Here is a 21,812-nt window from a genome sequence, read left to right as displayed (position 1 = left end):
AACAGGCGATTAGTCGTCAGGCAACTAAATCTACCCATTCACTTTTTTTGAGATAACTTTTAGTATTATGTAGAGAGTGATATTCTGAGACAATTTGCAATTTGTTTTCATTTTTTATTATTGAAAGTTTTTGATTTATTTAGCTTTTTATTCAGCAGCTCTTCAATTTGCATATTAAGCAATCTGGTAACTAGGGTCCAAATTACCCTAGCAACCATGCATTGATTTGGATAAGAGGCTGGAATATGAATAGGAGAAAAAAAAAATAACTATAAAACTATAAAGAATAAATAATAAAAAGTTGCTTAGAATTGGCCGTTCTATAATATAATAACATGACAATTAATAGCAAGAACTCCAGTGGCTTCTTGCCTCCTAAGACAGCCGACCTGATACCTTCCCCTGTGTTTACCTCTCCTGGGGACGGGATCACAAGTTGCACTACACAAAAAAAAAAAAAAAAAATCTGAATTCCTAGGTAAAATATGACTTTCTGCTCTTGACGTTACCAGGGGCTTTTCGCTGCCCTGGTTAAATGGCAACTTGCATCATAGCAGTAGCACCTCCTGATGTCCTCTACAGTAGTAAAAAGGCTATACAAGGTGTGTTCCTCTGCTTTCATATTAACCTGCATACTTAAGAGTTTGGATTTACAGTCTTCTGCCCTATTCTTCCCTTGCCACTAGGGATGTTTTTGAATGAAGCTGTGCACATAGACAGGAAGACACAGACAAAGTTAGAGAGGGCCCAGGAATGCCAACAATGTCATGGAGCCTGTTTCTTGTTTGCTTTCTCCTGCTTGGAGCTGAGCGGCTTGGAAGAGGATATGAAACTCTTTATCCTCCTCATTTTCCTTTTATTAAAGTGTTTGACGAATAATTCCAGCCTATATTTAATCTGCCCCCGGCTGCACAGAGGGGCCAGGAGAGCAGGGATGGAATGGGACACAAATATTTTCTAATTCTTCTGAAAACAACCAGCTTATATTTGTAGAATCTTAAAGCCTCAAGGGCACAAAGAACAGATATTGTAGGATGTTGCAGGCTATGGAATGTGTTTGATATAAACATATAGATGAGCTGTTGGGAGTTAAGGCGAAGCATAAACACAGAGGTGATCTCCTCCATGCCTGTCGTATAATATTCACAGTGGTGCACTCCGTGTACAGCATTATAAATGGAAGGGCAAAAGGTGTCTGAAGTGTGGGAATCAAATGCAAAACAGATGCCCTTTTATTGCATTTCTAAAGCATTCAGTCATTCAGTGCTCTTATCCCTGTCACCTGTATTATAGAGCAAGGAACAGAGATTTCAGCATGTGCTCTGTTCTCATGGATAAGGACATTTACTTATTGATATACGTACAACTAATGTTATATAGTACAGGTATGGGATCCGTTATCCGGGAACCAGTTATCCAGAAAGATCCGAATTACGGAAAGGCCATCTCCCACAGACTCCATTTTATCCAAATAATCAACATTTTAAACAATTATTTCCTTTTTCTCTGTAATAACAAAACAGTACCTTGTACTTGATCCAAACTAATTAATCCTTATTGGAGGCAAAACCAACCTATTGGGCTTATTTAATGTTTATATGATTGCCTAGTAGACTTAAGGGATGGAGACCCAATTTCCGTTATCCGGAAAACCCCAGGTCCCGAGCATTCTGGATAGCAGGTCCCATACCTGTATGTATGTATATTTTCATTTATATAGTGCTACTTAAAGGAACAGTAACACCAATAAATAAGTGTTTTAAAGTAATGAAAATATCACTGAATAAAACTGATCTGTTTGCTTCAGACTGTGTAGAACAGGTCACGTGCACACTCAGGCCCTTCGTAATAGGTTCCACTTGGTGCACAAGGCTTAAGGGAGACGGCACTCCCCATATCCAATAAGTCCAATAATTCAAGCAGGCACACAGAGCAAGTTAAACCGGGGTCCCATACCTGTTTGCTTCAGAAACACTACTTTAGTTCATATAAACAAGCTGAGTAGCAATGGCGGATTTCAAAAAAAGGCTATATGGCACAAGATAAAAAGTGGATAACAGATAACATTATGTTCTCCAGAGTTTATCTGCTGTCTGCTGCTTAAGCCTTTTTTTCCTTTGAATAGCTGCCCCCATTGCTATATTTTTATTACTTTAAAACAATTAGATTTTTTGATGTTACCGGTCCTGTACAGCAGAACAATAAATGAATAGAAAAAATGGGGTCATTGCTATAATAGATACAAAATGCACAAAGAACAATACTAAATACAAAGTACAGTTACAATCAGGCCCGGACTGGCAATCTGTGGGTTCTGGCAAATGCCAGAGGGGCTGCTATAAGGTCCCATAGAAAGTCAGTATTTAGTGGGCTGGTGGGGGTTGCTTGGGCCCTCTATGTTGGGCTGGTGGGGGATGTTTGTGCCTCTATGTGGGCTGATTGGGCCTCTGTGTACCTGAAAAGCCAGGGCCTATTATAATTCTCAGTCCGGACCTGGTTACAATGAAGATTAAGAGCTTAGGAGACAAGGTGGAGGTTGCTGTGCCATAGAGCTTACAATCTAAATAGCGTTGTTTTACATTGCCCCGTACGATGGCTGGGTGGTACTCATTGTGGCAAATATTTTAAAATAAATCCTTGACAGTTAAAAGGTAAATCCATGTTTTTATGTCCTTCTGCTCTTCTACAATGGGAACAAAAATCCAGAGTTTATTCTAGCACCACTAGTCCACCCATCCTCCTCAGTCCCCTTTCCAACTCCCTCCCCCTCCATTCACTCATTTCGACTCCCTGCGCAAATTGAAAACAACTAACCTTGTCATATTTAGTGCACCACTCTCAGCCGCTGCCTTCCAGGGCTAATCAGGCACAAACATATACGCAAAGTTGCTAAGCTCTGAGCTGTCTTCTGAGCATTAAAGTGTCCTGTCTGCCTGGGAGGTCACTCCTAACTTGGATGTGCCGCTCATGTACGGCCAGTAATATTGATTGATTAATGTATAAAAAGCACCAAATCTATTTGCTTCTATGAAACAGAGCAGAGTGCAGTTGCTCGCTTTGGATTTTTCACCTCATGCCGTTTGTGTGAAGGATGCCCGCGTGAGTGTGTGACAGTGCACTTACATTTTGCTGATCTATCCTCTGTTGCTGATTATATAGTATATTTGGACAGCCTATTCTTGCCATCAGAGCTTCCTACGGGCTCTATTATTTGCTCCCGGTGAGAGTTTTGAGTTCTGCCACATTTAGGCAGCATGATATGTCCTTGTGCAGTGTTTGCTATGAGTTGCTGCTGCCAAGCAATGTTCTCATAGCATGTACTTCTCTGAAGTTTTGCATGATTTGTTCTTGTTTTACAGTAACCTCCTCACCTGCACAGACCTGCGCCACTCCCAAAAATGTTGAATAAGGCTCTGCATTCTCATTATTATTTTAATAACAAGGCCATCTACCAAGCAGTTGTTTATAGCAGTATAAACACCATGCACTATAAGGGTAACTACACGAGCGCTTTTACCTGCGATAGCATCTGTTCCGACGTGCTGAGATGAATCGCAGGCGTAACGTCGGATTCGCCGAATCTAAGATAAGTAATAGGAATGTCATACATTGTTGCTACATGCATCTGGCACGTCATGACTGTCGGATGAAGATGCAACATGCAGCGTTTGCATCAGATGTGCCCGGCAACAACATTCGACATTCCTGTTACTTACCTTAGATTCGGCACATCCGACATGATGCCTGCGGTTCAACGTGATCCCATGGATGCTATCGCAGGTAAAAGCGCTTGTGTAGTTCTACCCTAGGGAGTTGATTTTTACAGATTTGCTTTGTTCTGATCATACTGGAGGGGTAGAAACCAGTTGCTGGTTACTTCCCTAGGAATGCAGGGAAAAAACATTTATGCCTAAAAATTCCTTCAGTTCACTGTGATTCATTTCATTTTGTTTTTCAAAAGGGATCCACACAAGGTGCCAGTACCTTTTGTAGTCACCCCACTACCTTCTGTCTTTCTTTGTGCCAGAAAATCTGACAATCACATGCCTTCTGCAATAACTACACACAGTATATCATTTGAAAATGCCTGCGAATGGACACACAACATTTCTGTGTAGTTAGTTGCTGACAGTGTTCCTGAGAAAAAAAACAAAAGTTGAAAAAATGGTTAACCTGTGCCATTAAAGGAGAACTAAAGCTAAACTAAAGAAGTAGGTTAGAAATAGTACTACATTATGTTTTGGTCTTCTATACCAACCCAAGGAAAGTACAGCCCTTTAGCAGGGAAGATCTGTGCCTCCAGAGATGCCCCAGTAGCTTCCATCTTCTTTTCTGCTGATTAATTGCACATGCTCTGTGATGCTGTCACTTACCTGAGCTTAGGGACAGACTCAATATACAGTACACATAGAATACAAATGCCGTAATATAAGGCTGGATTGTAATTAATAAATATAATTACTACATGGCAGCACAGAAACCAGTGCAACTAGCATCAGAATTTATTAATCAGCTTTGTAGCATCAGTTTATATTACAGACCAACCTTATTTTCTGCTTGATGATTTGCGACGACCATTAGCTTCTCAACAGCTGCTCTGAGCATGTGAGTGTTGCAGACATTTTCCAAGACGGAGACCCACTGTGACAAGTTTGAAGTCCTGGATCATTGCTGCTATTGAGAAGCAATGTTAGGCTTATGCAATAAGGTCATTATATAAAATATGAAATTTTTAGCCATATTCGCCATATACGGGGCTGCGGACAGTCCTGAAGTGGGCCGATGAACAATTAACGTGGCATGCTGAATTGGACACCGACCCTGTCCCGACCCCCCTGACTACCCACCCACCCCCTGGTCCTTGCCAAAAAATTGGCCTCTTCTTTGGTCCCCAGGCCAAAAAAGGGTCAGGCCCCTGGCCTGAAGGCTCAGGGATCCAGGAGCATTACAATTTGCTACATTTAGTTGATACAATTTGTTGATACATTTCTCTGCAGTATCTGTAAATATTATATTGTATCAATTTTAACAGCTGCCCTTAATGAAACTCAGGGATTCTGCTCAACACAGGGCCAAAGATAACAAGCAAATGTATCAACTAAGTGTATCCATTTAGAACCGATAAAGGGGTTGTTTAACTTCAAACAACTAGTTGTTTCAGATGGATCACCAGAAATAATGACTTTTTCCAATGAATTTCTATTTTTTTATGTCACAGTTTTTCTAATAATGAAGTGTAATTTCTCACCTTCTAAAGCCGCTCTGGGAGGGGTAGTCGCCGACCCTGTAAACTGTCACAAGGAAACTTTGTGCAACTTTGGAAAACGAAGCTCTCTGAGTGCCATCCCGCCGGTGATTTTCATTCTAGTCGGCGGGGAGGCAGTTCAGGAAGATTAGTCACCACGAAGAAGAGATTTGTCACCGGCCGACTAATCTCCCCGAATTGCAGCATGTCTCTGCCCTTAAGCTGGCCATAGACGCAAAGATCTGATCGTACGAATCGAGGATTCGTACGATTTTCGAACCGTGTGTGGAGAGTCCCGACATTTTTCGTCCGGCAGAGATCGGTCGTTTGGACAATCGGAAAGGTTAGAAAATTTCTGTTGGCTGCCGATAATATCTCTGCGTGTATTGCCGATCGTACGATTTTCAGTGGGAGACTGTCACTAGCTTTGGTTGGACATAGATATCGTACGATTGCTGTCAGGGGCAGAACATTGCTGATCTGTTCTTTAACTAATCTGACTGGTAAGACTTTGATCTGAATGGTTAGTGGCGGGTCGGGAGATGGGAAAGTCCGATCGTACGATGATTCGTACGATCGGATCTTTGCATCTATGGCAAGCTTAAGTTGATACATTTCTTATCTTTGTCCCTGCTGAGTTGAATCTCTGGGTTCCATTACAGGCAGCTGTTAGAATTGATACAATAGTTGCTAATACTCCAGAGATACTGCTGAGAGATGTATCAACTAAATGTTGCAAAATTGTAACAGTTAAGAGTCTGCATCTGAATTACTAAGCTGTCAGTCTGAAACACCAGAGACACAAACATTAAACTTAGATTTTGGAAAAACAGTAAAAAAAGAAATACAGTAGAACCCCCATCTTATGTTTTCAGGGAACCAGAAAAAAATGGTGTAAAATCAGGGAATTGTATTATACATAATATATAGGTGGGACCACAAAACCTGAAGCTTTTGCTACGTCTTTGAATCACAGAACATAAAAGAGAAAAGTGAATTTTCTCCTAAAGCCTTAAGTGGGAAAGCCAGACTAATTGTAAATCAATGCATCTTAAAATGTGCCATTGATCTGCAGATGCAAGTTAGTACGTAAACTGCAATTTTATTTTAGGAATTTTTACTCTTATATTCCAGGGAAGGGAAAAAAGTAGAAGTGAAATTTAGTGCACATTTCCATTTCAATTATGGAGACAAGATGCCTACTGAACCTTGCTGCCTTTTGTGCCCTTTTGGGATACATTTTTTTAAAGGGTTGGTAGTGCATTTGTATGCGAGCATCATTCATTCTATGTGAAGGCATGGAACCTTCTACATTTCTAGTATTGGAAGTAGATGGGCTGATCCCTTACTAATGCATGGGTTCTTCGTAATGGATTGCACACTCACGCGGGCATCCTTCGCACATTAAAAAAAACTTTGGAAAATGTTGCAGTTATTTTAATATTGTCCTATTAAAGTCTATAAGAAGTACTTGATACTAACGGATGCGTGATATCGTCACTAATATTGCATGTTCTGAATTTTCCATGTATTTTGCTTGGAAAAAATATTCAAAGCTATTTGAGACATGTGCATAGAAAAGTCTTAGTGACAAATCTCCTAGCATGTTATAAGCCTAAGACATTCTAGGATTCTACATAGAGAAATTCCTCATAGCCAACCAAACCCACAGCAGATGGCATTTATCACTGCCCTCTGCAGAAAAGGTACATGTAATAAGTTTAAAGGGACAGTATACCTACTTATATAATATACTCATATAATATACTTATTTATATATTAAATATGGGTTTAAAGAACAGGGCCTGTCCAGAACACCGTTTTGCCTATTGTTTTAATCACAAAAAAATAAATGGTTTTTGTTATATGTAGAGCTAAACAAAACTGAAACAATTCCATGTTTGGTCCTTGTTAGGTAGCTAACTAGATTACCCTAATTATCTGCCTCACAAGGACCAAACGTGGAGTAGCTTCATTCTCCCTGTTTAGCATATTTGTCTATTGTGCTGTTTATAAGATACCTTTATTCACCTGCGCCTAGTCTAAACAGATTTAGTCATAAACAGGCACATAATGCCACAACAAATATAGCCTCCTTATTATATTTAGGATCACCATTGTAGTAGCATATAGTCCTAGTACCAAAATAACTTTACCAGGAATTTCCTTTTCCAATGACCATTTGGTGCTGGATCCTGCTTCAATTCGGCAGAAATAGCAATCTAGTGCCATAGCAAAGAGCATGATGGGAGTAGTGCCGGTTCCTCACTGTTGATATTTGCCCTGCTGCAGTCTCTTAACATTCCTGGAACAAGTAGCAGCTGCTGGCTAGAAATTGATTTCATTAATTGCTATGCCAATAAGCCAGCTCATTACGCCTGCCATTGGTTAGTCGAATGGCTAACAAGTCTGCTGATCAATGGAGCCAATAAAGATTTTACCCATTAATGAACCGAGCACTAATTACGGTTATCCGGTGACCAATTGGGCATTGTGGTATGAGTGCTGATACCTGCACTTACCTCTCAGAATGCCGAAAAGAAACTCTTGTACTAGTTTTAGACTAGAAGGCAGTTACCATGTGGATTATTTAATAAGAAAGTCATGAGGAGTGCTAATATAACATGTCAAGAAATCATTGCATTAGAGAAAAAGTTACATATTTACTACAATTACTACCTGACGATTCATACAAATACATATATTTATATACATACATCAGTTATTTTGAGGGAATGCCAGTCAACTAAACAATGCAATGCAAAAAGAATTGTGTGCAGCTTCAAGGGCAAGTATACCTTTTTAACATAAATGTTCCTTGTTGACGTAATGCATTTTAGTCTTGTGATATCCTCGTATAAGTGTCGAGTATGAAGCCCAGCTACTCTTGCAGATACAAGCGGCTTCACAGCTGGGTCAAGTTGTTGCTATGGGTGACTTCAATTATCCAGACATTGACTGGGGTAATGGGGTTGCTAAGACAGAAAAAGCTAGTAGGTTTGTAAATATGCTGAATGACAACTTTTTATTCCAGCTCGTTCAAGAACCTACTAGGAATAACTCTCTTTTGGACCTTGTAATAACTAACAATACTGAACTCATCTCTAACATTTGTGTGGGTGAGCATTTAGGGAATAGTGATCATAACATGGTCTCCTTTGAGATTCTGTTGCAGAAGCAATTCTATAAGGGAGTAACTAAAACACTAAATTTCAGACGTGCAAACTTTGACAGTATAAGGGCATCTCTGCAACATATTAAGTGGGAAATGCTTTTCACAGGGTTAAACACAGAACAAAAATGGGAAGTCTTTAAAATGCTGCTTAATAAATATACTTGTCAGTATATTCCACTTGTAAGCAAGGAACGTCGTTGCAAAGCAAAACCTTTTTGGTTCAATAGAAGCGTTGGTGTTGAGGTGGGTAAGAAAAGACGTGCTTTTAAGGCTTTCAAGTTAGCTGGTACAGCCGAAACATTTATAAGGTACAAGGAGGCCAATAAATCATGCAAAGAAGCTATAAGGCAAGCTAAAATTGCTATAGAAAAGGATATTGCAGCAAGCAGTAAAAAAAATCCCAAATTATTTTTTAAATATGTCAATAGTAAAAAAATGAAGCAGGAAGGGGTGGGACCCTTACTATCAGAGGGGGATCAGCTGGTTGATGAAAACAAAATAAAAGCGCAGATTCTGAACTCGTATTTTTCATCTGTTTACACAAATGAAGAACCAGTAAGTGAAGGTTTCCTTCTTAACACTCCCAATTCTAGTAATACAACTAATGATGCATGGTTCACACAAGAAGAAATTCAAAAGAGACTTGAACAGGTTAAGATTAACAAAGGTCCAGGGCCAGATGGTATTCATCCCAGGGTAATTAGCGAGCTTAGCTCTGTGATTGCCAAACCTCTTTACTTAATTTTTCAGGATTCATTGAGATCTGGTATTGTGCCAAGAGACTGGCGAATTGCTAATGTGGTGCCTCTATTCAAAAAAGGATCCCGTTCTCAGCCTCAAAACTATAGGCCAGTTAGTCTGACGTCAGTATTAGGAAAGCTTTTCGAAGGGTTAATAAAGGATAAGATACTGGACTTCATAGCAAATCATAATACTATGAGTTTGTGCCAGCATGGTTTTATGCGTAATAGATCTTGCCAGACTAACTTAATTTCTTTTTACGAGAATGTAAGTAGAGACCTCGATTCTGGGATGGCAGTGGATGTGATTTACTTAGACTTTGCTAAAGCATTTGATACAGTGCCACACAAAAGGTTACTGGTTAAATTAAGGAATGTTGGCCTGGAACATAGTATTTGTACCTGGATAGCGAACTGGCTAAAAGATAGACTACAAAGAGTGGTGGTAAATGGAACATTTTCTAATTGGACCAGTGTTGTTAGTGGAGTACCGCAGGGCTCTGTACTAGGTCCCTTGCTTTTCAACTTGTTTATTAATGACCTGGAGGTGGGCATTGAAAGTACTGTTTCTATTTTTGCAGATGATACTAAATTGTGCAGAACTATAGGTTCCATGCAGGATGCTGCCACTTTGCAAAGTGATCTGTCTAAACTGGAAAACTGGGCAGCAAACTGGAAAATGAGGTTCAATGTTGATAAATGCAAGGTTATGCACTTTGGCAAAAATAATATAAATGCAAGTTATACACTAAATGGCAATGTGTTGGGAGTTTCCTTAAATGAAAAGGATCTAGGGGTCTTTGTAGATAACACGTTGTCTAATTCTGGGCAGTGTCATTCTGTGGCTACTAAAGCAAATAAAGTTCTGTCTTGCATAAAAAAGGGCATTAACTCAAGGGATGAAAACATAATTATGCCTCTTTATAGGTCCCTGGTAAGGCCTCATCTGGAGTATGCAGTTCAGTTTTGGACTCCAGTCCTTAAGAGGGATATAAATGAGCTGGAGAGAGTGCAGAGACGTGCAACTAAATTGGTTAGAGGGACGGAAGACTTAAATTATGAGGGTAGACTGTCAAGGTTGGGGTTGTTTTCTCTGGAAAAAAGGCGCTTGCGAGGGGACATGATTACACTTTACAAGTACATTAGAGGACATTATAGACAAATGGCAGGGGACCTTTTTACCCATAAAGTGGATCACCGTACCAGAGGCCACCCCTTTAGACTAGAAGAAAAGAACTTTCATTTGAAGCAACGTAGAGGGTTCTTCACAGTCAGGACAGTGAGGTTGTGGAATGCACTGCCGGGTGATGTTGTGATGGCTGATTCAGTTAATGCCTTTAAGAATGGCTTGGATGATTTTTTGGACAGACATAATATTAAAGGCTATTGTGATACTAAACTCTATAGTTAATATAGGTATGGGTATATAGAATTTTAATTAAAAGTAGGGAGGGGTGTGTGTATGGATGCTGGGTTTTCATTTGGAGGGGTTGAACTTGATGGACTTTGTCTTTTTTCAACCCAATTTAACTATGTAACTATGTAACTATGTAACTATATCAGTGTGTGATGCCAATTTTTTCCCTACCAGTTTTATTGCTTGTGCTGTAGGTGGCGCGAGAAAAGATTCATTTAACCACCAAAAGAGTGAGAACTGATGGGAGGTACTCGTAGAAACCCTGGGAATCTCTTGATTCTCAAGTTGTCTGCTTTCCAATTATTGACCTGGTCAGACCCCTTGTGAGCTCCCTAATTGAAAATTAATAGAGGATCAATGCAGAAGGCCATTTGCATATTGATTATACAGAAGTCTGAATGAGCCATATGTGTGGCAGATTGATTGGGATCCCAAGGCACCTCAGGGAAGCAAGAGATCTAGTATCCATGTGAAGTTTGGGAAAGAAGAAATAACGGCTGTTATCTGGGTAGAGAGAAAGAGCAATGCTGAAATAATCCTATGCAAAGGTGGCATCAACATCAGACTATGTCAGCACTATATAAGTAAAGGATGGTCAGGGAAAAGTCGCCCTTTTTCAGTCTCTCAATACAGAATTAAAGTATCACCTACCTTACACTTCGCTGCAGAGCCATTAAAGCAACATCAACTTATACTGTTTGAATTGAGATGGGGATGGCTGTTCACGCTTTAGATCTAAATAATTTGTCTCCATGTCCCTTACATGTTGAGGCTTACAATAAAATAGGCAGTGTATGAGTGAAATTGCTGTCCAGGAAACAAGAAGTTCAGTTCCAAGCTACAAATGTGCCCTCTAATGTGCCGTTTTTGTTTTGTGTGAATGGATGTTGCATGTATGCTGTTGTGTATAGAAGTATTTTTGTATGGATCATGTATACCTATTTTAGTTTATATACAACGATCAAACTTATTCTAGAGGGGCTTGGGGAAAACACGCATTCTATGAACAAATCAGAAACCCGCATGATTCAAATCTGGCCCAGGACGGATTACAATCTAGTGTTTTTGCTGCACAACTGATAAACAAAATATGGGATTGTGTAAGGGCTATTTGTGACACATTATGCTATAACCTGACATGGAAGGGCTGCACTGGTCATAGAAACGTTTTATTGAACATTGGAGGTGCAGTTGAGAAGCTGTTAGAAAGGATCAGACCAGGAAGGATCAGGCCAATGGGATCAAAGTCTTAGGAAGTGAGCTGAGAAGTTCTAGAAATCTATCTAAACCACAGGCATAATGCAGTTTATTTAGCTATGTTTTGCTTTATAGGAGACCATGAAGCCTGTGTAAAATTGCAATATGAAAAGCTTCTTATGCCAGAACTTTCTTACTAATGGACTTAAGTCAACAACATAGCACCTAGGTTCAAGGTCTATGCAAAAAACATGTTGCCTAGCAATGTTTTTTTCATGAAGTACCCTTAACCTGGCACTTTCACTGGAGGGAAGGGGTTAAAAGTCAGGTCTTAGGCAGTTAGGTTTGCCACCTGGCCGGTATTTTGCCGGCCTGGCCGGTAAAAATGTTGGGTGATCCCAATGTTATTAATAGGGAAAAATCATAAATAAATAGGAATGACAGTATTTTTTTCCGGAAAAGGTGGCAACCCTATAGGTAGTGTAACTGAATGGCACAATTACAGCATTTGGGCACTGTAAAAGAAAGTACTATTATTATTACAAGTAGATCTTTATAATGGATGCTTTCAGGGAACACAGTGGTCTGCATAAAATAATGCACCATTGATTACACATTTTTTTCTGGTGTAAATCTTTAAACACCTTAATAAAATAGTCTCTTTACTCAGATTTTTTTTTTTGTGTAAGAAATGCTATTCCCCAGTTTAGGGACCCATATATTAGAGCAGGCAGCCTCTAAGGAAGTAGTTAGAAAATATTCTTGTTTTATTATGCTAATGCTTCTTATATCTCTGTTTCCTATGAGTTCTTTCGGTTCACTGTTTTCTCGGAGGCTGATTGATAACTTCTCTCAGTTCCCTCCTGTGCCTCCCTATGGTTAGGATGACACCTGTAGGCCATCTGATGAACTACACATCATTTAGCTGAAGGCAAGGCGTAGGCTTCAAGTGATTACTGTTGATTGCATGGATGTTGTTCCGTAAAAAAAGAGAGTAACATGCCTGGCCATTGTTCTCTTTGTGTGTTAAAAAAACACATATCTGTCAACAAATTAAAATTTTTAATAAATTATTAGCATTACATGTTTTGCTCTGCAGTATGTGGGGTATATATATATATATATATATATATATATATATATATATATATATTATTATTATTATTATTAACATGTATTTATATAGCGCCAACATATTGCGTAGCACTGTAAAGTAAATGTGATTATACAACTACATCACATGAATTACATACATAGAATATATGGAGTAACAAACATCACAATCAATACAGGTACAAAAAGGTGAGGAAGGCCCTATGCATAGGCATGCAGTCTAAAGGGAAGGGAGTAATACACAAGGTGTGGGAGTGGGCAAGATCGAATTAAGTGGGTGAGAAATGTGGTATTGCGTTTGGTAGTTAAGCAGAGTGAGGGTAGGCTTCTCGAAAGAAGTGCGTTTTCAGAGATTTCTTGAAAGTAGAAAGGTTGGGAGAAAGTCGGACAGACCGTGGGAGAGCGTTCCAGAGGAGGGGTGCAGCCCTTGCAAAGTCTTGAATGCGAGCGTGTGAGGAGGTAATGAGAGAAGAGTTGAGTAGCAGGTCAGTAGAGGAGCGTAGTAAGCGAGTGGGTGAGTATATAGAGATGAGTTTAGAGATGTAGGGTGGGGCAGAGTTATGAAGTGCTTTGAAAGTCAGTGTCATTAATTTGAATTTGATTCTGAAAGGTAACGGAAGCCAGTGCAGGGATTGACAGAATGGCGAGGCAGAGGAGGAGCGGTTGCTGAGGTGTATGAGCCTCGCAGCAGTGTTCATTATGGACTGGAGAGGTGACAGTCTCTGGAGGGGGAGGCCAATTAAAAGAGAGTTACAGTAGTCTAGACGCGATATGATGAGAGAGTGAATAAGAATTTTGGCAGCGTCTTGGGTGATAAATGATCGTATTTTGGATATGTTCCTTAGGTGGAAGTGACAAGATTTAATAAGTGACTGGATATGAGGAGTGAATGACAGGGCAGAATCTAGGATAACCCCAAGGCACCGGGCCTGGGGAGAGGGGGTGATAGTGGAATTGTTAACTATGATGGATACTTCGGGGATGCTACTGTTGTTAGTTGGAGGAAAGAGAACCATTTCAGTTTTAGAGAGGTTTAATTTAAGGTAGCGTTGTGACATCCAGGTAGAGATAGCGGACAGGCAGGAGGAGACGCGAGTTAGGAGTTCTGGGTTGAGATCAGGAGATGAGAGATAGATCTGAGTATCGTCAGCATAGAGGTGGTAGTGGAAACCATAAGAATTTATTAATTTGCCAAGGGAGGAAGTATAGAGGGAGAATAGTAATGGTCCCAGGACAGAGCCTTGGGGAACTCCAACAGAAAGAGGTAGGGGAGAAGATGCTACTCCATTGTAGGAGACACTGAAGGAACGATTGGTGATGTAAGAAGAGAACCAAGACAGGGCTGTGTCACGAAGGCCAAGTGACTGGAGGGACTGGAGGAGGAGAGGGTGATCTACAGTGTCAAATGCGGCTGAGAGGTCAAGCAGTATTAGTAGTGAGAAGTGATTGTTGGCTTTAGCGGTTAAAAGGTCATTAGTCAGTCGAGTCAGGGCAGTTTCCGTGGAGTGTTGTGGCTTAAAACCAGATTGTAGGGGGTCCAGCAGGTTATTGTCAGAGAGGAATGAGGTAAGTCGGTTGTAGACTAGGCGCTCAAGTAGTTTAGAGATGAAAGGTAGCAGAGAGATAGGTCGGAGGTTGTCAAGATTGGAGGGATCAAGAGAGGGTTTTTTCAGGATGGGGGTGACAAGAGCATGTTTTAGTTGAGAAGGAAACAGTCCAGTTGAGAGGGAAAGATTAAATAGGTGAGTTAAGGCTTTGATTAGACACGGATTGGTATTGCGGAGAAGTTTTGAGGGAATTGGATCAAGCGGGCAGGTGGTAAGGTGAGAAGAGGCCAGAAGCTTTGAGACTTCCTCATCAGTGACAGGGGTGAAGGAGCACAGGAGGGACTGGGGAGTGTGGAGGGAGGGTGGTGGAAGTCTAGGGGGGTTGAGTAGTGTAATGTCCCTTCTGATAGTGTCAATTTTGTTTTTGAAGTGCTCAGCAATATCTTGAGCAGAGACAGATGTGCATGGAGGGGGTGGAGAAGGGGAAAGGAGAGTGTTAAAGGTGGAGAAAAGTTGTGCTGGTTTTTTAGAAAGGGAGTTAATGAGTGAAGTAAAGTATGTTTGTTTGGCTTGGAAGAGGCTGGTGTTAAAGGAGCGCAGGGCAGATTTGTAGCTCCAAAAGTCTGATTCTGAACGGGATTTGCGCCAGCGACGCTCAAGTGCACGTGAGTGTCTTTGGAGCGCTTTTGTATGAGCAGTATGCCAAGGTTGAAGTGGTTTGGGTCTAGAACGTTTAGTTTTTAAAGGAGCAAGCTCATTTAGGGCAGTGGTGAGAGTACTATAGTAGACAGAGGTAGCCACATTAGGACATGAGATGGCTGAGATATTAGAGTGAAGAGAGTCAAAGGAAGAAGAGAGATGTGACACGTCTATAGCTTGCAAGTCACGGTAGGTACGTGTTTGGGGAATAGCAGGGGGTGAGGAGGGAGTTAGTGAGAGTTGAAATGTGAGCATATTGTGATCAGAGAGGGGAAATGGTGAGTTAGTAAAATTGGTGGTTGAACAGAGATATATACATATATATATACTGCATCAGTCTTTTGTTTTTTTTTATAGGGGGCATTATTTCTTTATAGAGGCAGTTTGCAGTCTATGGTGGAATATGAACTGCCTGGACATCACTATATGTCATGTGAATTGCTTCCTTGATGGCATATGTGCAAATCCATTGTCTGTCTCAGGAGTGCAAGAGAGCTAGCACTCTTTCGCTGGCTCTTTTTGATCATCTCGATTGGCTAACTGGAGTCTATGCAATCTGGGTAATCCACGTATTTAGCCACACTGAATATAATTCACATTTGCAAATTACAGTTTAACTTGCTCATGTGTGGTCAGCTGGCATCACTTATCTGCATTACAACAGTGCAATAATACAGTTAAGTATTATACACACACACGTATGGGACCTGCTATCCAGGATGCTTGGGACCTGGGGGTTTTCCAGATAAGGGATCTTTCTGTAATTTGGATCTCCATACCTTAAGTTTACTAGAAAATCATTTAAATATTAATTAAACCTAATAGGATTGTTTAACATCCAATAAGGATTAATTATATCTTAGTTTGGATAAATTTCAAGGTACTGTTTTATTACTACAGAGAAAAGGGAAATAATTAAAAAAAATGTAATTATCTGATTATAATGGCGCCTATGGGAAACCTTTCCGTAATTTGGAGCTTTCTGGATAACGGGTTTCCGGATAATGGATCCCATACCTGTGTGTGTGTGTATGTATATATATGTATATATATGTGTGTATACATACACACACACATACACACATGTATGAATAATTACATTTTTAGCTGGAATCTTTAGTAATCTCAATGGGTCTAAAAAATGCAGGTAATTTATCTCCTTTGCAATAAGATGAAAAACAAGGAAAACTAAGATGAGGTGATAGAGCTGCTGTATACATATTGTGCATTATCTGTAGCAGAGCCACTGTACTACATGATTTAATTGCTCAGTCAACAGACTGACATAAGTTCTGTAGAAAGAGCATTTTTCCTAATTTACTTTTTGTGTTAATTTTCAGAGGAACCCCTAGAAGAAGCAGAGGGCTCATGTGATGCTGATGCAGAAGAAATCCCTAAAGACCCAGAACCTGAAAGTACAAGGGACACAAGCAAGGGTGCAGGTAAGATGCTCTAGTATAGCGTTGTGCATATTCCTTGCTGCTGTGTTCCACTACATACATATCCTCTGATAAGAGTTTAGATGAAAGCGAGAGCATTAAAGCTTAGGAAGTAGACTAAGGAACTGGCATAATGTGTGACTGACTGGCAAGAAAGTCAGATATCTTTGTTCCTATATTGTGATAGATGGTTTCTGTCCTAAGCATTTTTTGTTTTGATTTACTCAGCATCATCTAACCCCCCTGAGAAAGATCTGCCTGATTCTGTTCCTGCAAGGCATTCATCTGCTGCCTCTACTGAGCAATCTTTGCCTTCAAAGCAAACAAAGTCCGTGGAGGAAAAGAAACCCGAGCAGGTACTAGATTGTCACCTGTGTGAAATAACTTGCCAATTCTGCTACTTCAGTATTGATGTTTTTTCCTTCAATACCTTTTTTTGTCTTTTAGATGTACCAGTGTCCGTACTGTAAGTACAGCAATGTGGATGTGAATCGTCTACGTGTTCATGCCATGACCCAACATTCAGTGCAGCCTCTGCTCCGCTGCCCTCTCTGCCAAGATATGTTAAACAACAAGATTCACCTGCAGCTGCACCTTACGCACCTGCACAGCGTGGCACCTGATTGTGTGGAAAAGCTTATTATTACAGTACGTATTACTTTCAGTGCAAAACGCATTCACACCCATAACTTTTCCCACCTATTCCTGATTCAGCGCGGTTAATTATTGCTGCAGACATAGGTTTAATTATGTAGCTATAGTTGCAATCCCTGTATCTGTATTATATGGCACTCCCATCATATCTGGTCAGTGTGAATAGGGACATTTTATTTATTGTTGCTGCCTTTTCTATTTGGCACTAGAACAAGAATCCTTTTATCTTAATAAGGCTAAAATAAATGAGAGAACGCAATAACATAACAACTAAGACTGATCTAGCACAATTTAGTTTGTGGGATAAATGTGCATGTGCACATTATGCATTCATGTAATCCGCCTAATAATATCTCCGACAGTTCTCTGAAACCTGTCCTGTGTACTGTCTGTTACCACGGTAACAAGGGTTTTGCATTTTCTCCATCTTTTATTTCTGTCTGTCCATCCTTCTAAGTACAGTGCACTTTTATCCAACAATTGACCTCACACTTTTTTTAAGTGGAGTTCATATCAATGTTCGCTTATAAAGAATCTCAAATAATGCAATGTTTAGCCACTGCACACCCCACAAGTCATTCTTTGTTTTGTGTTTTTTTCAGCATTCTTTTTCCCTTCTCATTCTGAGATCACACACACCTTCTCCCCCTGCCTCTCCCTTCGTGTGTGTCTTCATTTATAATACTTGCATATAAGTGCAAGGACTGCAAGATCGGGCTTCCTGGCCTATGTTTGCCAATTAGATAGTGGAAATGTGAAATGACCTTTGTATCCTCCCCTTGCTAACGAGTTCTTTCTCCAGTCCTTGCCCTCTTTGTAATGGAAATATGCAGTCTGTCTGCAAGGGGGATTTGCATGTTGGACCTTTGTGACAGTCAGGTTTTTTTCATGACCTCTGTCCTTTGTGTCCTTAGCTCCTCTAATTTCAATCTTTAATTTATTTTTCTCTTACCTCTTTCTCTTTTTTCTCCTTGTTACTTGCCCTCCTAGCAAACCCTCCTCCAATTCTTTTGGAGGAGTCATAGAGAAATGTGGGGTTCAGGGTGAGCCTGTAAATTCAGCTTACCTTATACCTCAGCATGGAGTAAACAAACTCTGAAGATGTAGCTGTGTTTTGTCAGCTGGATCTCCTCACACAATTAGCATGCAATTATTCTCTGTGATGGGCAGCCAGAAAAGAGCCAGCTGACATGTTGCATCTATGACCCACAAGTCAGAGATCAGTGGGCACAGGGAGCAATATAGGATTGAATATAGAATTAATGATGTTATTTGCATATTTGGGTGTGTATTCGAGAAGCGTGCTGTTTAGTAAGACGTGATAGTGGCAAGTGCCAGTGTTGGCAAGTGAGCAATCCTACTCACCTTTGCTTGACAAGCAATATATGATGCTTGGCAAAAACACTGCATTCTACACAAGCACAATGTATACAGTTATGTGTACATGGACAGTAGTCAAATGACAAGAAGGCATCGCAGAGTATGGTCATCGGGTGTGTTTGATGTTGGGAGACATTTTAGGAGACTAGGCACAAAAAAGGAGCAGGCACATTATACTTCTCAAAACCTGCCAGAATTCCAATCAGGAAAGATGATTAAAGTGGAGAGCAGACAACGTCTCTCGCTCACCTCCTCGTCTGCCGTCATTCACACTTGATTGACTTCAACCTTTCAAGTACAGAAGTCTTTCTCTTATTATTCAAGGCCAGGCAAGGCTTTCTAATTAAAGTGTATGAAAACAATTATAGAGCTGTCTTGTGGAGCTGGAATTTGCAGAGACTCTGCACACAGATTTGCCCTCTCTGGGTGTGGGAAGTGGACACATTTTCTTTCCCTTTTTTTTTTTTAAATGAAAATCTGTCCATGCAGGGTGTCATTGCTACTTCTTTTTCTAATGCTTATCCTCGCATACATGGAAGGAGACCTGTCAGCAAAGCATTTTGCAGTGTATATATAATTGAAATGCTGAATCTATGGGCAGTTCTCAAAAGAATGTGATATTCCATACACGTGAAGAGGAAAAGAGAAAATATAACCATGTGTTGTAAAGCAATTCACATACTTGTGTACATAGTTTATTCAGTATAAATTATGATCATAGCACCGGGGTTATTTATCTCCATTTGTGTTTATATATCTGTGTATATGGTAAAAGTAGGATTGCCACCTGCCCGGTATTTTACCGGCCTGGCCGGTAAAAATTAGGCTTGATCCCAATGTTATTCGTAGGGAAAATGCATAAAAATATAGCTAGGCCGGTATTTTTGCCTTTAAACCTGCTGGTTCAGGCTTTTAACCACTGCTGCCCTTGTCTGAAAGAAAATATGCCATATGTGCCTTAAGCCTAAAAATAATTATTTTTATTCTGACAGCAGCCTATAGAGACCAGTGATAATAGCATAATTTTTGCAGCGAAAAAGGCGCCCATAGACTTCAAAGGGTGAAGAAATTTGTTGCACTTCATAATAAAAATTGTAGCCCATTGACTTCAATGCATTTGCTGGATTTTTTTGCTATTTCGCAAATTTTCTGTGAAGCGAAACGGGTCAGGTTTGCCCATCACTACCGTTGACCTCTGTCACCAAATGAGTACAAAAACCACTTCATTCAAATAAAGTATTTGCTGTGCAATATAAACGGCAGAGCCATCAATAAGTGCTAGCTGGGTCACCAGGAGTCAATTTAATCACTCATTGTTGCCCTATGGCAGCGACTTATACTCCAGTTTTATCAGGCGATACAGGGAAAAACAATTGCATGTAGTAAAGTGTTTGTTGTGCCAGAAAACTTTTAATTACAGACCGTTTTATAAGGCATTTAATCACAGCCTCAAATATATTTGCAGATCTTTCACTTTGTGGTATCAGTTGGACTGTATACTATAAAAGATTCACTCCCAGAGTCTCCATGCATTCCTTCTGGGTGTCTCTCACCCTAGGCATACACAGTGAAACACACTTGAACAATAGTCACTTCTTTGTTGGGTGCTCCTCTGTGCACACTTCAGCAATTATCAGGTCCCCAATAAGGTAGACAGCCATTAAATTAGCTTCTATGTATTAACATGCATTGCATTTATAGAGGCAAATATTCAAATGTTTATATATGGGCTCCTTTGGTTCTATGCTGTTCCAAAAAATCTTTGGCCAGCAAATACTATGTTCAGACAAAATATGCTCAAAAGTTTTAATATTATCAAGAAAAAATATAAAATTCCAGCTAGACTAGAAAGGCTTTTTTTTTTTTTTGCTAAATGTAAAAGAGAATACTTTTCCATGCTGTATGGAAATGGAAGCAAAACAGGATATGACTAAATGTTATGTAGCTTTCATGTCTTGGAAGCAGGTTATACAATATCACAGCATATGTCACAACTGTATACACAATTGTAGCAAATTTGCTTCAGCAGCCATGGGCAATCCTATCCATCCAGTTGGCATATGATTTAATAGGGACGAATATATTCTGTTTTAAAGAAGGACTGTGTGTAGGTACATGTGTTTTTACACACGCCCTGTAGGGTTGAATAGGAATGAATTTTTTGGGACCTTCATCCACTCAAGACTTTATAATATTATTATCTGGTCGCAAGTTTGTTTTTTCCCAGTTTTAGGCCATTTGGGTTATCTGATTAGATGGAAAGCTTAGCAGGCTGCTCATTTTCACAAGAATACAGCATACTCATTTCTCTTTAGCAGTCTGAATTAATTAGGGGTGTTAATACAGTATGTGCTTGGTGGATTAAGCAGAGATAGGGGGAGCTTCTAGCGCATCTCTATAATTGGCTACCCCACAGCCTGTAACAAAACATTCTTTGTGATCAAAGTCAGGATTCTGTAGAAAGGAAAAATATTAATTAGAAGATTATTCTCTGATAATTAGAGCAGGCCACCTCCTGTGTAATGGTGGGGGAGTTTCTGAGCAGATGTGAACACTCCTAGCAGTTAGCTGTGCAGTAAAGCTGGCCATAGACGCAAAGATCCGATCGTACGAATCTAGGATTCGTACGATTTTCTGACCGTGTGTGGAGAGTCTCAACATTTTTCGTCCAGCGGAGATCGTCGTTTGGTCAATTGGACAGGTTAGAAAATTTCTGTCGGCTGGCGATAAAATCTCTGCACGTATTGCCGATCGTACGTTTTTCAGTGGGAGACTGTCACTAGCTTTGTCGGACATAATTATAAAACGATTGCTGTCAGAGGCAGAACATCGTCTGATCTGTTCTTTTACTACTTTATTTGATCGGAATGGTAAGACTTTGATCTTAATGGTTAGTGGCAGGTCGGGAGATGGGAAAGTCAGATTGTACGTTGATTCGTACTATCGATCTTTGCGTCAGTGGCCAGCTTTAGGGCCAGGATGGTTGGGCACTTTCATGATCTTGTCCTTGTCTACAGGTGACCTCTCCTGAGATGCTCATGCCAAGTACCATGTTTCTCCCAGTGAATTCACCAGACCGAGAGAAAGCATCTTCAGCCTTAACAGCAGATAATACAGAGAAACTGTCTGGTAAGATCTTGTCAACTAAAATTAAAGGTCACATTTGTTTTAGAAGCAGAGCCATAGTAAACAAGTTACTATTTTTC

General features: G+C 40.1%; 1 protein-coding gene across 2 annotated transcripts in view; it reads left to right on the top strand.

The window, feature by feature from the left end:
• zfhx3.S (zinc finger homeobox 3 S homeolog) overlaps positions 1-21,812 on the top strand; it is a 78,765-nt gene that overhangs the window by 44,897 nt on the left and 12,056 nt on the right. For both annotated transcript variants that reach the window (XM_018260542.2, XM_041561164.1), the window contains 4 exons: positions 16,474-16,575; positions 16,801-16,928; positions 17,020-17,220; positions 21,624-21,735. In XM_018260542.2, the coding sequence (XP_018116031.1) occupies positions 16,474-16,575; positions 16,801-16,928; positions 17,020-17,220; positions 21,624-21,735 (543 nt within the window). The remainder of the gene's footprint in view (positions 1-16,473; positions 16,576-16,800; positions 16,929-17,019; positions 17,221-21,623; positions 21,736-21,812) is intronic.

The sequence above is a fragment of the Xenopus laevis genome, chromosome 4S, assembly GCF_017654675.1.
Source record: "Xenopus laevis strain J_2021 chromosome 4S, Xenopus_laevis_v10.1, whole genome shotgun sequence".
Taxonomy (NCBI): domain Eukaryota; kingdom Metazoa; phylum Chordata; class Amphibia; order Anura; family Pipidae; genus Xenopus; species Xenopus laevis.
Note: the sequence above shows the minus strand (reverse complement) of the source record. Positions and strands in the feature narration are given on the sequence as shown.